At 31.6% G+C, this 17,989-nt stretch overlaps 1 protein-coding gene across 1 annotated transcript; it reads right to left on the bottom strand.

The window, feature by feature from the left end:
- Positions 1 to 4,804: 4,804 nt before the first annotated feature.
- On the bottom strand, positions 4,805 to 6,841 carry LOC133828835 (bidirectional sugar transporter SWEET10-like). Its single transcript, XM_062258923.1, has 6 exons — positions 6,638 to 6,841; positions 6,371 to 6,407; positions 6,069 to 6,279; positions 5,798 to 5,959; positions 5,577 to 5,696; positions 4,805 to 5,480 (listed from the first exon to the last, which is right to left on the bottom strand). Exons 1-6 carry the CDS (start codon positions 6,681 to 6,683, stop codon positions 5,106 to 5,108), a joined length of 951 nt encoding a protein of 316 aa, XP_062114907.1. The 5' UTR covers positions 6,684 to 6,841; the 3' UTR covers positions 4,805 to 5,105.
- Between the last annotated feature and the right edge of the window lie 11,148 nt (positions 6,842 to 17,989).

Raw genomic sequence — 17,989 nt, 5'->3', positions numbered from 1 at the left:
TTTGGGTATGGTGACTTAAATTAGCACACCATAATACCTGCTGCTAATCTTAATTGATGTTCTAGCATCTTTTTTTTTTCTTCTTATTAGGATAAGGAAAATTGTAATGTCTCGAGGCTTTTAATTTAGCCTTATTTTGACAAATTTGCTGGTATCATATGTGACATGGAAGAATGACTTAATTCATGTAATTTTAATGGACATCTAAAGAGTTGTTAACATTAGGATCAAATAGCTAGGCTCACTCGAAAAGATAATTTATTAATCTCATAAAGATTAACTAACATGAGAATTATAAAAAGTTTCACTACCAGTAATTCAAGCGCCTTAGTTATGTTTTGGCCACTGGCCAGTTCTTTTTTTTCTCCAAATAAAAGAAATCAAATGAAAAAATTATTGCATCAATTTCAATTAACTTATTTAAATAAGAGTAGTGATGACATCGATCAGTATTTCTCGACATATATGAGTAATATAAAAAATATTCAAATTTTGTATAATAAGTTAGTATTATAATAGTTGCACACAATTCTGGATAATTGAAATAATGTACATAGAATTTGAGTGTTCTATAACCTTACCTTTTAAATATTATACTGTGATATTAGTTTGTTACATTCTTTTTATTGGAAGTAATTCTCAAGTATACGCGATCGAGACTTTTCATGTCAATTATGTACATATCAGAGTCTTAAATACAGCCGAAATAGGAGGAAAATCATTCAACTTTTACTTTCACTTTTTTAAAAAATTAATAAATTATAAAATTTATATTAATTTAAGAAAAACCAGTTACTTACTTACAATGTACGAGAAGAGAAGAGGTAGATGAGTACTTTAGACTTTAAAGTTGGGAGATATATATAACTTAATTATAAACATGAAAAATCACATAATTAACTTTTATCAAATTAATGTTAATGTACGTACGTTAGTTAATTTGTTGTAAACCCAAGAAACGTTATCGACTCGATTATCCAAATTTTGTAAAATTTCAGAAGAAGAAGAAGAAGAAAGAAGCCTCTCACTCTCTATAAACATATACATATAAAGATGACTACGTGGAAAAAAGAAGGCGTACGGCCTGGTTAAACTACTTGTGTTTAATCACATGCAACCATTTAATAAAACTGAGATATCAACGACAAAATACTAGAACTCCAAATACTGCCACCTCAGTATTCTGTCTCCTAAATCTATAAGACTCATTGGGGAACGTAGCCACCATTCAAATATTTATTATGATCAAATAGTAAGATATACTATACTTTGTAGCCTTATAATAAAACTGTTATATTACCATCGACAATGGATGATAACAATGTTTGTACGTACCTGTAACACATTATATATATATATAGTTTTTTTTTTTGCAAGACTATATATATATGAATGAGTGGACCCCTTTAAATTTGTTGGTGATGTTTAGTAGCTTAATAATAAAGAACTCATCACTATACGATCCCAAAGCAAATGAACCTACCCAAGAAGAAGCCTTGGTTCGGGGTTTCTGACGCGCAACACAGTACGTGGGATCCAACTCGATTAATCTTAGTTTTAATTTACTACCTATATATATTTATAGGTTCAGTTAAAAAAAAAAGGTTTACAATATATTTTATTTAGATCGATATATATATTGTATATGTCACAGTAGTACTATTAATGCTTAAAGTTGTGGTCTTAGTTTTGCGAAAGCAATGGGACTAAAAATAATCAAATATATAAATATATATATATTATCTTGTGATTAAATTTACATGTGTTTTTGTATCAATAATTATTAATAAGTTTGAGGGTAATAAATGAGCTGAATGTATACTTAGCTACCGAACATGTGTGTGAGGATATGAACAGTGGAGTCCGACGATGATTATATAAATAATAAAAAAAAATTATGAATTAGTTTAGTTGTTATGCAATCGATGATGGCCGGTCATTATACGTAAAGGCTTTTATTCTTTGATCGAACTCTCTTTCGGCTTTAATTAATTAAGTTAATTAATCATATATTATTGTTAATTAAACATATATATATATATATTGTTGTGTGAAAGCAAAATAATGTATGAGGCCAAAAATTTCCTTGGACTGTGTAGCTGACACTTTGTTGGAGCTCATTTTAGCTTTTTAATGACCGCGACTGGTGCAACAAAAGGCCAAATATTAATTAATATTATTTATGTAACATTATATATATATTGACTTGTTGATTAATTAGCAAATATCATATAGTATATATTAATATTCTTTTAAGCGTTTATTATTCCAAGATGCCGGGCAATATAATACTTTTTGTTTCATTTTTAGCCCAAGAAAACATACCTATAGTTAGCTTGCTCTTGCTCCATTGTAAAGTAGTATAGTTCTACATATATATATTTATATATATATATATACATCACTAATTAATAGTGATGAGTCTAATACATGCATAAATTAGATCCATTAAATTTGTTTATTTATATATTTAGAGAGTATTTGTAAGCCATCAATACTACAAAGCTATGGACCATGCATGTTATTAATCATTAATATTATTGGTGATATTTGATTCCAATAACTTTTAGTCAAACTATATATATATATATATATATATGTCTGGCTAGGCAGGATGTACGCTTTTGATGTAATATAATTTATAGTTAGGACTTAATACGTGTGCGGTAAATGTCTCCAATAGTACTCTTTTTGCATCTTTGCATGACCAAAATAAAAATAATACTAATGCAATAATGATACATATATTTTTGTACATATAATCTCTACAATTATATATAATAAAAAATAATATATGAAAGGACTAGATCCAAGTCTCGAAACTTTGTCTAGGCCATTGTTATTCTTACATTGTGCTACACCTGAAACCCTACTGTGGGGCCATGTTAGATATTAATAATAATTATAATATAATAAACTTGAAATTTTATAATAGCATACAGCTTTGCTATATAGTCCCTTATTATTAAAAGAATCTGTGATTCTCCACTAATTAGATTCAGGAAGATTTTGGTTACTGGGGGTCTGTACACCTAACCATTTTTGACAATAATTAAACATCTCGGCGAAAAAAGGCCATTTCTATTTTCTAAAACAGCTAACTCTACATCAGGGTCTTTGACAAATTAATAAGTGGATTCTTTTCAAATATATATACATAAAAACATATATTTATATATATATACTATATAATAGTCCCATTTTCTTCCTTTAATTGCTCAGCAACTATTATGACCGACCGTTTTTATGTTCTCCCAAATTATCCTATGTTTGGTCGATACAACGTTTATAATCTTAACTATTAATTGAACAAAATAACAATAAGGGAACCAAATAACTATTGAACTATATATGTGTGTATATACATACATATATATATATAAATATATTGTGATGATTTTGACTGCACTATATTAATTGTATGCATTCATGTATCTAGTTCCAATTATTCAGCCATATATCTTCTCTTTCTTTTCTCTTTTTAATAAATCATAATTATATATATATATATATTGGGAAAAGACTATAGTGTAGCGACTATTTTTGGCTTCATACTCAGCGGGTGTTTTCTACATTTTGATAATTATTTTTTCAATTTTTTTTATATATAACAGTGTACATGGTAGTCATTTAAGATATACTACAAATTCAAAAAAAAATTACAGTGTAAAAAAAATATTCAAATAGTTGAATTTTACATGCGTATAAAAAAAATAAGTACGTGTGCACCAAGATATTTGAACCTCATTTTTTGGCCCGATAAATTATTTGAATTTAATTTTTTTTTTCGAAATATATAAAATAACTCATTGATCACGGTATCAGTTAGCTAAAAGAAGTAGTCGTAGTCTTACCCTCAATATATATTGGTTTGGGTTTTCTAGTTTTTTCTTTTGTGACATATACTTTCCGAGAAAATGGAAAAGTACTTAAATTGGTCTCCACGGTGGTTGTAATAATTAAGCTTATATTTTTTGCATTAGTATCATATTAATTTTTTAAGATAAAAGTTAATATATAAGAGGCTAATTTATTATATATACACGTACACAAATATATATATATATTTGTAGAAGACTTTTTAATAGTTACTACGATGGATATAAATAATTATGATGATGTGACAATATAGTGACTTGATATATAGCAAATTAATAACAAGTAAATATTTTTTTTTACATTAATTTCGAATTTTTTTTTTGTCATAATTAATTTCAATCAATGAGAGATACTAGTTATATTTAGAAATTGACGTGCATTTGAAAAATAAAAAGTTTACAATATTATATTTTCATAATAAATATACATTTTTCATCAGATAATCCTTCTAAAAATTTGAAAAAATCAAAATTTATTTTTAGAAATATACCCATATACATTAGTACTAGTCTAGTCACCATGTTCTATATACCTAAAAGAGGCTTTATTCAGCTTTAGACAAATATGTATATATATGGAGAATGTTTTTGCATCTTTCTTTCTGAATTAAGACCACTATCTTTTTACTCGTGTTCAATGAGTAACCAAATTATATATATATATATATATGTATATAATATATCAATTTGCATTACATCATAGCTTTTTCATTCGTATAATTATTCAATATTTAGTGAATAAATTGTAAACTTATACTGTAAATAGCATAAATGTGTGATGTACATCTTTTTCCTTATTCTTTTATAACGCGTTATCTTGCCATACTTTTATGTATATATTTATACATATTAATGCAGCAAAAACATAAAGATAGCAAAGAAAGAATATGCCATAATATATAATATAAGTTACTTTAAAAAGAAACTAAAGGAACCGTACGTAGCATGTAATTACATAAAATTAAGAAGAGGTACAAGTGGCATGAGCCTTTGAAAGTTACATGCAAACCAAGACCTATTACAAATTTTGGAAATTAAGTAACTAATAATATATATATAAGAAGGGAATAATCTAGCTAGCTAATTAATTAAGCACAGAGCTTGGGGACTGGACACCACGTTAGCAAATTAAATACAAGCAAATATTACATTAAATTAAAATTAATAAACTTAGATATATATAGTTCCCTTCCATATATATATATATTATCAATGGGTCAAACTTAGCTAACTTGCTACTAAGCCAACCACCACAACAACTTCCTTATTAACAGCACCAGTACCAGTAGTAGCAGTAGCAGTACTTTCTTGGACCTTTTCCTTGACATTTTCACTCTCAATTTTGTCATTTTCAGAATAAGAGGCTAATTGGGCTTGATCATGATCATTAATGATAGCATTATTGGTTAATTGGTGTAGAACTACTTGATTCAAATCAGTTGGGCAAACGAGTGTGCTGATTTTGACAACATCAATAACATGTTCGGATAGTTCTTGAAGCTTATTATTTGGCTCCTCAAGTACACTCTTTTTGGCGTTCTTGAACACAATGTAAAGTGCCATCTGAGCAATGCCGAAAAAGAACCCCAACACATTTGGAAACTGTGTAGAAGAAGACAAAAGTTATTAAGTGGTCAGTACTTACGGATAAAAATATTATATTTTAACATATATATATATATATTTATATATACTTACAGCTATATTATAGTCCTTGAGTAGAAGACCATAGAAGAACCACATGACTGCCCCTAATGTCAAGAAAAATGATAACTGGAATGGCATGAACTCTACGCTCTTAGTTTTGATAACTTGCTTCTGCACGTACAAATTAATAATATTAAAATGATTAATATATTAAATAAATTATATATATGTATATATAATGATCATATATATAAATATATGTATATTATTACCATGATACAAAGAGGTGCAGCAAATACACCAAGGTTGAAAGCAAGGCAGATCCATCCAACAGCTTGGAGACGTTTTTCTCCTTTAGCAAGGAAGGTGGTCAACACGAGCATCAAGCCGTATCCGAAAACATTCAACAACAGAAGAAGCTTCACCGTCTCAATCTGCATTCATTAATTTCAATGAATGAATAAATAAATAATACTGTTATTAATTATTATTATTGTGTTTTAATAATAATAAATATTAATAGTCGGTGGATCAGGTGGATACCCTAGATTTCTTGGAAGCATAAAAGATGAACAAGGCAATGTAGAGAGTCTCAATGACACAACCAAATGAGTTGATAGTGATGAGAAGCATGGCATCTTTCTTAAGCAAGGCATAGTATATCCACAGCATTGAGCTCAGTAGTGCAATCACGTATGGCACTGATTGAAACCCCTCTGCTGATTTTTTCTTGTAAATCTTATGAAATGTTGGGCTGCAACACATTAACTCATTAATATATAATAATAATAATAATAATACTAAGCTGAATTATGATACAAGTGCATGAAATATATATAGCTTACATTGGAGCAAGGAACATCATGAAAGACACGATGTTACCTACAAAATAAAAACCAATAACTAGTTTATTTATATGATCCAAAAATATACATTACATATATATATATATATATGACCTGCATTATATATATATATATATATATGTTAAGATAAAAATGAAGAAGAAGCAAAATGATGAATAAGGAGGCTAGACATTCGATCGAGCAAATGAATATATACAAGTACTTATATATATATATATATATATATATATATAAAAGTATATATACCTAAGAGACCGAAGGCAAAAATGAGGTAGTGGTGAGGGGCAGCCATGTTATATATCTTGTTTGTTGATGAAGTCTAACTAGTTCACTCTCAAACAATAGAGCTAATAATAATAATATAAGAAGATTGAGAAAGTGATCTCTTTAGCTCTAGCTCTCTCACACACTCTCCAAACTCTTGCCAAAAGTGTTTGTAATACTTAAGAATAAAATACAAATCACTGAGGTGTGGTCATAAGCTAAGGAAGTTGAGCTATTTATATAGGGACGAGAGGGCATCGAAATCAGTCAAGTTGCATAAAATAAAAAATAAAAAAAAATGTAAAAGTATATATATTTGTATGATGATCAAAGTATATAACACTCTTTAAAAAAATGATTCCTTCCAGTTGTTTATTTTTACTTTATAATAACTTGATCCCATAAAAGCTTTTGTAGACCCTATTACCCTATTTAACCGTATTTGGATTATTTATCTTCAAGTGACACCCCCATTCACAAGCTAACCCTATTTACTAGTACTATTCATAGTACATTCACAAGCTTCATGGGCCCCACTAGAGCTTTTTTCTGACGTGGCACCCACCAAGTGGCTTCTTAAGGGTTTACAACTCATCATCATAGGTTAGTTCTAGGGATTTCCTCGGTCTTTCTCTTTCTCATCGTAAGTTGGGTGTGTCTCCTCTACTTCCTTAAACGTCAAAATATATAATCGAAGGTGAACTTCACTCTTCCCAATCAAATTCAAATTTTAAGATATAAGTAAGATATCGACCAATAATCCAATTCTTTTCGTTTTGTTTTGTATAGATTTTAATCATAACAAACTAACTACATAGTTCAATTGAAAAATATGCTTTGGCTATGTAACGTTATGGGGTACTTTCAGCTTGATATTTATTTCCTTAAATGGAAAAGACGTATGTAGATTTATTCTTATGTATAATCATAAATTTGGTACTGAAATTTTAGGCATAGTCTGACCACATACATTTCCTTTCGATATGCAGGCTCCTAAGCTAGAATCCCTTAATTTATACTAAGTTCACCCATTATTTATAACAACGATGATTTGTAATTTATCTCAACTACATAATTCAAAGGTAATGTCATCCTACTTGTGGGTGTCCTACTTGTGGGTGTTTGGTATGAGGTTTGAGTTTGGAGGAGTAGAGTTAGAAGGGTTTAAATTAAGGGAGTGTGAAACTCAAGTGTTTAAATGAGTTAAGATTACCCTCAAATCAAGCTAAAAAATGAGACCCACTTGGAAACACAAACTTCCAAGTCATTAAAAATAAATTTACCAAACATGGGTTAGATTTGACATTCTCATTCCCATCAAACCAAACCCACATACCAAACACCCCCTTAAAAATATTAATAGTTAAAATCAAATACACCAAATTCATCATATATTTAACATTACTATGAATTTTGGGGTGTGTGACAAAATTATAGCTTTTATTTTTTTATATTCACTTTGTACAATAAAATATATATTTTTTAATTCTTTACAAAATGACATTTCGGATACACTCAACTTTATATAATGCACTCATTAATTAATGATGGAAATGATGAAGTGAGGGAATGTCTCCCCGTTCCCATCCCTACCCCCATTTAAGCCTCTCACCCCAGTCTAATCTTTGGCGAGAGGCGAGGAATCTTTATTTAAATTGGGACTTAACTCGAACCAATTTATATAAAAAAAAAGAATTAAACATCACAATAATTAAATATTAATAAAAAAACCATAAATTTAACAGACAAAATGAATAAATATATGTATTATATGAAGAATTTTATTTTACTATAATATGTATACATAAAATAATAAATAACTCTAAACGGACAGGCATGGAGATGAATTAGTCGTGAGTACCACCCCTATCTCCGTCTCACCTCGTTCTCCAATTAGGCAAATAATTATCTCCATACTTTGTCTAATAAAGTCATTTTGTAAAAAATTATATATTAAAAAAATATTAATTTACAAAATTACATTAAAAAATAATCTATCTTCATCCATTACTTTAAATTTAGTATAGGCAACAAATTGACATTAGACTACATTATATATATAAAATATAAAATTATTTTAAATATTGAAAAGAGAAAAACAAAGATTCTTACTTAGATATATTCAAGATACCTATAGTACAATGTGGACAGTAATGTTATTCAACCCACTATGCAACAAGATATATATATATATATATGTATGTATATATAATAATTACTGAATATCCTTTAGTACCACGATTTTATTATTACCACAAGGACCATATATAGTTATGCTCTGGGATACACTGGATATGTCCAAATGGGAGACAGACCAACTTGCTTAAATTTTTCTGCCAGGATTCCAGAGAAAGAGGGATTAATTTTATTTTTAATTTTTATTGTGTTTCCTCTTCTGAATTCATATTTACTCAGAAACCCACTAAGGAGCTTTTTGAAGTGTAATCGCACTTGAATAAAATATGGTAGTAATAACCTAAATATATATAATCCACACATATCTTGGCTCATTTGGATTAAAGAAGAATCCAACGGTGGAGATTCAATCTGAGCTTCAAGTTGGAAAATATTCTGTTTTTCCCAACAGAGAAACTGCTTTTGTAGTTGACCATTAGCACCTGCCAAAAATCCTCAGTTTAATCCTGCTGTATCACAATTCTGTGTACTGTATGATCACGTGCCTGTCACGCGCACTAAGCTCAGCTTCCAAAATAATGTTGTGCCTAAACACCATCTCCTTTATTCAAATGAAATATACAATTTCTCTTTATATAGACTGAATTTTATCTTGTTGAGGATGTAATTAATGTATCCCTTCATCTCACAACTATCGAATCAATAATTGAATTTATAATCCAATAATTGTTAAGTACATCAAAATCAAACTTAAAATACATTAAATCTTAATAATTTAAATACATAAAATAAAATTTATAACGAGATGCATTTCATTTTATACACTGCTGCGTATATATATAAAGTTAAATCCTTAATGTAGAAAAATAAAGATAAACAAATTAATTTCTAATTTGTGCTTATTCAATCAAGATTAGTATCTTTTCATTGTGGCATGTAATATAAAGTCAATATATATATATATAAAACGTTTATCTTTAATACTAATAAAGGAGGTGGTTTCTTGTTTGTGGTTTTTATGTAGGGTAAATAGCACTTGACCTCAAGCATCACTTGTATCACCCACACTTTTATTTTGTAGCAATTAGATTCTCAACTATTATTTTTATGCTCACTTATTAGGTTATCAATATTATATTTTATTAAATAAATTCTAATTTATAAGGGTAAGATATGATTTTAACAAAAAAAAAAAAAGAGCACCCATTTTTTCTCTTTAAACACTTTTTTAATTAATTAATTATTACCAAATATATTATTTTAGTAATTGACTTAAATACTCTCTTGAAATATCAATTGAGAAATAAAAAAAATTACATACTTTAAATTTTAGAAACATTAAATTTATTAAGTGTGCTTCTATCTATAACATCATTTTTTTTTCACTAGACACATTTCCACTTTAAATATAGAAATTGTGTAGTAATAAAATAAAATTATGTTAAAGATAGAAACACTCTTAATAAATTTCATACTTCTAAAATCTAAAGTATGTAATTTTTTTATTAAAAATAATAAATTAATTAATGTATAAGTGATATTAAATATTTTAGAGCTATAATAGAAAATAAATTTTTAATATTTGATAGGAATATTTAAGTCAACTTACCAAAATAATATATTATTATATATGTAATAATTAATTAATTTGATTAAAAAAAGAAAAAACAAATGAGTGCTACATTATTTTTTTTGTTTTAAATATCATTTTACTCTTATAAATCAGGTTTTATTTAATAAAATATAACATTGCGTACCTATATGAGCTAAAATATAAAAGTTAAGATCTAATTACTAAAAAAAATTGAGAACTAAGTGATACAAACATTAAAATTTGGGACTCCAATTACTATTTAACTTTATATATGATTCAAGTTACAATGTGATGTACCATAAAGTGTATGTACTAGTTAACAGTATAGGACGTGGTTTTTGTTTGTGGTTTATATATGTAAGTCAAAACTTAAATATATATATATATATATATAAATACTGTTTCAAGTTCCACTACTGAAATTTTTTGTAAAGTTTTCCTGTTACAAGGTAAGGATAAAAAGATTTTGTTCACAATTGAACGTAATGTCCTTTGTTTTTAATTATTTTTAAGGAATTATTTACGTGAATATGGAAATAGAGTAATGCAGATGAGTTTGTGAGTTTAAACTATTAATTGAGTAAAGAACTTGTACAAAAAGAAAGAAACTTTTAATAAATATCTCTCTGAATTAATTAATAAACGCATTTTTGAATGAAAAGAGTTGACAAAGAAAATGTCGGTCGTGATATATCTTTTTTTTTTATCTAAAGATCGACTCACTCTTCCTTGTCTCAAACAATTTTTCATTTTTATATAATTTCTTCGATTTGTGCTCAACCGGAGACATACATCCTTTTGTAGAATGTTTCTTTTTCATTTTTGTCTTAAACAGAAATCTTTTTCATAATATTGATCTCTATGAATTAAGATAGGTTTACTGTGTATATATCTGAATACTGAATATATATATATATATATTTATATATACACTCGTTTTCTCATCCAGTAAGTAATCTTAGATCATTTGACGATTTTAATTGTTTTTTTTGGCAGTTTCGAGAGTAAATACATATTACTATGATCATATAATTCTTCTAAATATTGGAAGTTTTTAAGATCCAAGTAGATATGATTTCATAATACCAACACACTTATTAGGTGGGATCAATAGTTATTGAAAGAGTTTAATTATTATTAGTTCATGAAGCTTCTAATTAAATATTCTTTATCTATATATCTCTTATATATGTCAGAAGGGATGGCTGTTAGACAATAATATTATATTCCCTTGAAAGGGTCCATCAAGCAGTACAAAATATATATATGCTGAATAAAGGAAATACTCAAACGGTAACAAGCAAATACAGCTGTAAAGTAAAGCCAAATAATTAGGAAAAGGAGTCTCTTAATTAACTATTGTCTAACATCCCCCCTCAAACGCAGCGGGCAAGGAAGCACGGTGAGTTTGGTACGAAGATCTTGGAACCGAGCTGCAAGAAGAGGTTTGGTGAGACAATCAGCTAGCTGGCATGTAGAAGGAGTGTAAGACAGTGACAGCGATTTGCAATTGACCCGTTCCCGAACAAAGTGGTAGTCTATCTCAACGTGTTTGGTTCTCGCATGAAGAACGGGATTGGAGGCAAGATGAATGGTGCTAAGATTGTCACAGTGCATAACTGGGGCAGTAGAAAGTGTAACACCGAGCTCCTTTAGGAGAGATTCTATCCAAGAAACTTCTGAAGCCCCATTGGCAAGTGCTCGATATTCAGACTCTGTACTGGAGCGAGAAACAACCTTTTGCTTGGAAGAAGACCAAGAGATAAGATTCAGGCCAAGAAAAATGCAATAGGCACTTGTACTCCGACGGTCATCTGGGCAAGAGCCCAATCGGCATCAATGAAATAGTGAAGCTGCAAGGAGTTGTCCGGTTGAAGAAGGAGGCCAAGATGAGCAGTACCTTTAAGATAACGGAGAACACGTTTCGCTGCCTGAAGGTGGGTAGAAGTCGGAGCATGCAGAAATTGACAAAGTTTGTTGACAGAGAAGGAGATATCTGGACGAGTAAAAGTACAATATTGTAGTGCACCAACCAAACTTCTATACTCAGTACCATCAGCCAACGGATCACCATCATAAAGTGAAAGCGGAGAAAGAGCAAGGGGCGTGGAAACAGGTTTTGAATCCAGGAAACCAGTCTTCGTAAGCAAATCACGGATGTATTTCGTTTGAGAAAGGTGGAGACCAGCAACCGTGCGATGTACCTGAATACCAAGAAAAAAAATGAAGAGAACCCAAGTCCTTAACTGCGAACTTGGTGTTAAGGTACTGAAGAAGAGCAGCGATGGTGGTGGAACAAGAACCCGTGACGATAATATCGTCAACATATATCAGTAAAATGAGCATAGCAGTGGCTGACCTATAGATGAACATGGAACTGTCGGCCTTGGACGCCACAAAACCCCAAGCAGTAAGAGCTGTACTAAGCTTAATGAACCAAGCACGTGGAGACTGTTTTAAACCATAAAGAGACTTCGTTAACTTACACACGTGATGAGGATGCGCTTGATCAACGAAACCTTGGGGTTGAGACATGTAGACAGTCTCCACTAAATCTCCATGAAGGAAAGCATTCTGAATATCAATCTGTTGTATAGACCAGTGAGAAGAGACAGCAAGTGCAAGAACTAAGCGGATAGTGCTGGGCTTGATAACCGGACTAAAAGTCTCATGAAAATCCAAACCCGGTGTTTGATGAAAACCCTTAGCAACCAACCGAGCTTTATAGCGGTCAACAGTACCATCAGCATTGAGTTTGAGACGATAAACCCATTTACAACCAATTATCTTCGCATGAGGAGGAGGTTGAACAAGTATCCAGGTTTTTTGAGAGCGAAGAGCCTCAAACTCAGTATGCATAGCATCAGTCCATTCAGGATAGTGGCTGGCCTCTTTGAAAGTAGTAGGTTCAACCGGAACGCCCATAGTTATAGAGTAGAACAGCCTCGGTTTGTGAATTCCAGACTTAGCACGAGTAACCATGGGATGTAAATTCATATGGGCAGTGGTATTTTCATGAGGACCATGCAAATCAACTACTAAAGGTATGGTAGGAAGAGATGGGACGGTGGAAGCAGGAGAAGAAGAAGAAGAGGAAGAGTTTGCGGAAACAGGAGAAGAAGGGGAGGGGACAGTTTGCAAGGGCGAAGAGACAGGCTGAGGAGAAGAGGGGCATGGAGAAGTGGAAGAAGGCACGGGCAGAGAGGTTAGAGGGGGCGGATGAGGGGAAGGAAAAGGAAGAGCAGTGATGACAGTATGAGGAGCAGTAGTGGGGTTAGAAGGAGAAGAGATAGTGAGAAAAGGAAACCTGTGTTCATTGAAAACTACATGACGAGTGACATAGATCCTGCCAGTGGAATGTTGGAGGCAGAGATAACCCTTGTGCTGGCTGCTATAACCAAGAAAAATACAGGAAGAAGACCGAAACTCAAGCTTGTGGGAATTATACGGGCGAAGAAAGGGGAAACACTCGCAGCCAAAGACACGAAAAAGGGAGTAGTTGGGAGTTTTATTGTAAAGAAGTTGAAAAGGGCTGCGAGAACGTAAGACACGAGAGGGAAGGCGGTTAATTAAATAGACAGCGGTGGAAAAAGCGTATGGCCAATAATGGAGAGGCATATGAGCATGGGCTAAAAGTGTGAGACCCATCTCAACAACATGACGATTTTTACGTTCAACCCGGCCATTTTGTTGAGGAGTATGGGGGCAGGAAAGTTCATGACGAATACCAAATTGACGGAAGTGGGAGGAGAGGGAACGATATTCACCCCCCCAATCAGAACGAACAGTTTTAATTGGAGCATTAAATTGAGTAGAAACCATCATTTTGAAGGTAAGAAAGGCCTGAAAAACTTCATCCTTAGTTTTCAATAAATACAGCCATGTAAAGCGAGAAAAATCATCAATGAACAGAACAAAATAACGAACACCAGTAATGGCAGTAACCGGGGAGGCACCCCAAAGATCAGAATGTATTAGTTCAAAAGGCTGAGAAGCCTGAGATACAGAATTCGGAAATACAAGTCTGTGTGATTTGCCTAGTTGACATGAACTACAAAAGGAATTACATTCATTTTTTGAAAAAGAAAAATTACAAAGGGTAGCAACTTGAGAGACAACATCCCGGGACGGGTGACCGAGCCGAGAATGCCAGAGATCAGAAGATGACACGGAAGCGAGCAGGAGTTGAGAAGGAGAGGAACAAGTGGGCGAGGCGGACGTAGGAAGAGAAACACGATAGAGACCATTATCAAGAAGACCTTTGAGTAGTGTTTGGCGACTGACCTGGTGTTTCACATAGAAAAAAGAAGGATAAAATTCAACATAAGCTTGATTATCATGACACAATTTTGAGACACTCAGCAGATTTTTGGAAATAAAAGGAGAATGATAGACTTGACAGAGGCGAAGAACAGAATTAGAAGCAGGTAAAGATGCATAGCCCACATGAGAAATCGGAACCGACTTACCATTGCCCACAGTGATTTTATCATTACCATGATACTGTTGAGGAGATTCAAGGACGTTTAAGTCTGGTGTAAAATGGTCAGAAGCACCAGAATCCATGTACCAAGCAGGATCACGCACACTGCCAGAAGTTGGGGAGTGAGTGGGTGTTTGATGGTATGAATCAGAGGATGAAGCATAATGGTGAGTAATATAGGCTTGGAAAGGTCGTGGAGATGGAGGTGCGGGTTGATATTGGAGGTTCAGTCTATGGTAACAAGCTCGGGCTGTGTGGCCAAGTTTGAAGCATATTTGACACTTTGGCTGTGTAGAAGGTCGAGAGTGGGAGGAAGAGGGTGACGGTAGCCACGGCGTAGGGGATTTAGGAGAGGATGAGAAGGGAGGTCGGGAGGGCCGGGAGGACTGTGAGAAAGTAGTGTTTGGTGGTCTGGGTTTAGTGGGTGGCCGAGTCATTTGTAGGTTGGAGAAGTTGGCTTGAAGGGAGCTAAGGGAGGTAGCAGTGTGTTGGCGGTCCAAACGGGCATCAAAGCTCAGTAAAAGGGAGTGAACCTCTTCAATGGTCGGCTTGGGAACACGAGCAAGAAGAGGGGTAACAAGAGCATTGTATTCAGGCCCCAATCCATTGAACAAATAAACCAAATGGTCTTGATGAGAGACCGGATCTCCAACAGAAGCTAAAACATTACACAGGGACTTTAACTTTTGTAAATAGGCAAAGGCACTCAGACCGTCTTTCTTCAAATTGTTCAAGGATGTACGATATTCTGAAACTTTTGCAAATGAGGCTGCTGTATAAACTTGTTCAAGAGAAAGCCAAATGTCCGAAGCAGTGCTGAACCCCACTATCTGGCCGAGCATGGTGTCTGAAAGAGAGGCATATAACCAGCTCATGATGAGCCGATTGTAGCGGTGCCAAGTTTGAAATGCAGGGTCGCTGAGAGAAGAGGATGCTGAAGAAAACTGTGGAGGGCAGGCAATGGTACCGTCAATGTATCCCTCAAGTCCAGCGGCGATGATGATGTTTTGCATCTGCATCCTCCAGACCAGGTAGTTCGTCTCGTCGAGCTTGACGGAGATAGCCTGAGTCACGGCTGGGAACCCGCCTCCGAGAGGAACGACAGAAGCTGAGGTCGACGGCAGCAGTGGTGCTCCGGGAGTCGATGGATGAAGAGGGGCTGCGTTTGGAGCAGTCGGGTAAGGGGGCTGGGTTGATGCATCTGTGATATTTTGGTGAGTAACGTTTGGAGGGTTTTGTGTGGGAGTCTCCACCAAGGGTGGGGTAAAGCTAGTACTAATTTCAGAGGACATTGTTGTGCAGTGTGTGGTCTGATACCATGTCAGAAGGGATGGCTGTATAATATTATATTCCCTTGAAAGGGTCCATCAAGCAGTACAAAATATATATATGCTGAATAAAGGAAATACTCAAACGGTAACAAGCAAATACAGCTGTAAAGTAAAGCCAAATAATTAGGAAAAGGAGTCTCTTAATTAACTATTGTCTAACAATATATAATAAGTATCTAGAGAAGGAAAATTCTTAATTTTAATAATTTTTTATTTTTTTAATGTTAACTCTAACAGAATATTATTATATTTAACGGTAGTTTGTAAACATTTAAACTTATAAATAAAATAAAATAATTAATTAAAAAAAATTAAAATATGATATTTTTGAGATATTTTACAATAATAATTATTTAAATATAATAAATAATTAAACAAATTAAAATAAGATATTTTATAATGATAATTATTTAAAAATAATAAATAATTAAAAAATTAAATAAGATATTTTTGAAATATTTTACAATAATAATTATTTAAAAATATTAAAATCATACATTTTTTAACTTAAATAAAATTTAATTAAACTTAAACTCACTTATTAGAATTATATGATATTAAACATATAATATAATCTATTGTCAATTAGGAACAAATTATTTAAAAAAAAAAAATTAACAATAAACTTAAATTTAAAATCCACGTATAATATTTAATATTACATTAAACATATAATTATGTTGTTACTCCTAAATTCAAAAACTAGAACAAACATAAACATAGACAAAAATAAATAAATTATTTAAAGGATATTTATTTAAAATTTATATAACATTAATATAAATTTAATAAAAATAATTAATAAATTCTATAAATAAAATTAAGCAAACGTATATATTTGTATCTACTATATATAAATATATCTGGTACGTGCTCATCTATTTATTCATATTTAGGATACTCATTTGATTGATGGTTGAGTTTGCTTCTTCTTCTTTTTTTCGAAGGTATAATAATTAATTGGTGATTTTAACACATGTAGTGTGAGAAATAATTCTAAATGGGTATTCATTTTTTTCTTTTCTTTTTTTTTAAAAAAACGTACAAAGTCTAGAAATTAAGAAGAATTAATCGAAGGGATGTTATAATCCCCTTAAGTTTGCTTAACTTTTTCTCTAACAGTATATATTTAGTATATTTTTACATTTTTTAGTTTCACTCTCTTTTCCTTGCAGAATGTGTAAGACTTTTTTCTTAGTTTTTTTTTTACATGTTGAATTAAATATTGCTTAATACTGTTCTTTGCATTCTCAAAGACATTTTTGTATTTTAATGAATTCAGGTATTTATTAGAGAATATTAAAGTTTAATTATTATCCAATTTTTTAAAAGTGTTGTTTTTTGTCAACTAAAATTAAAGAGCAATTAAGCAAAAAAGAAAATAATTTTAAGAAATGTAGAAAAGAACATTGATTTTTTTATGTGTTTCAATAGTTAAGTATTTTACTTAGTCCACGAGTCAATTTTATTGATTGTTCTGAGTTTAAGCTTAAGAAAGCAATTTTCGATAATTTGAGTACAAGATATTATGCATGAAAAATACAAATGACTAATACAAGGTATTTATAGACTGAGTTCAGATACTCTTCCCCACGGTCTTAGGGGAAGTTACATAAAAATCTCTATTAAAATTTGAAATAGGCATTATTCGCTTAGACGTTGCTTCCTCGGGCCTTGAAAACGCACTTTCGAGCCAATACGTATCATCTTCGAGTTGATACTTACTTTTTCCGAGCTAACTGTAACGCTCTAAACTCCAAGGACCGTTACGGTGTGCCTTTTAAACAGTG

This window comes from Humulus lupulus, chromosome 4, assembly GCF_963169125.1.
Source record: "Humulus lupulus chromosome 4, drHumLupu1.1, whole genome shotgun sequence".
NCBI lineage: Eukaryota > Viridiplantae > Streptophyta > Magnoliopsida > Rosales > Cannabaceae > Humulus > Humulus lupulus.
This window is presented reverse-complemented; position numbering and strand designations above follow the sequence as displayed.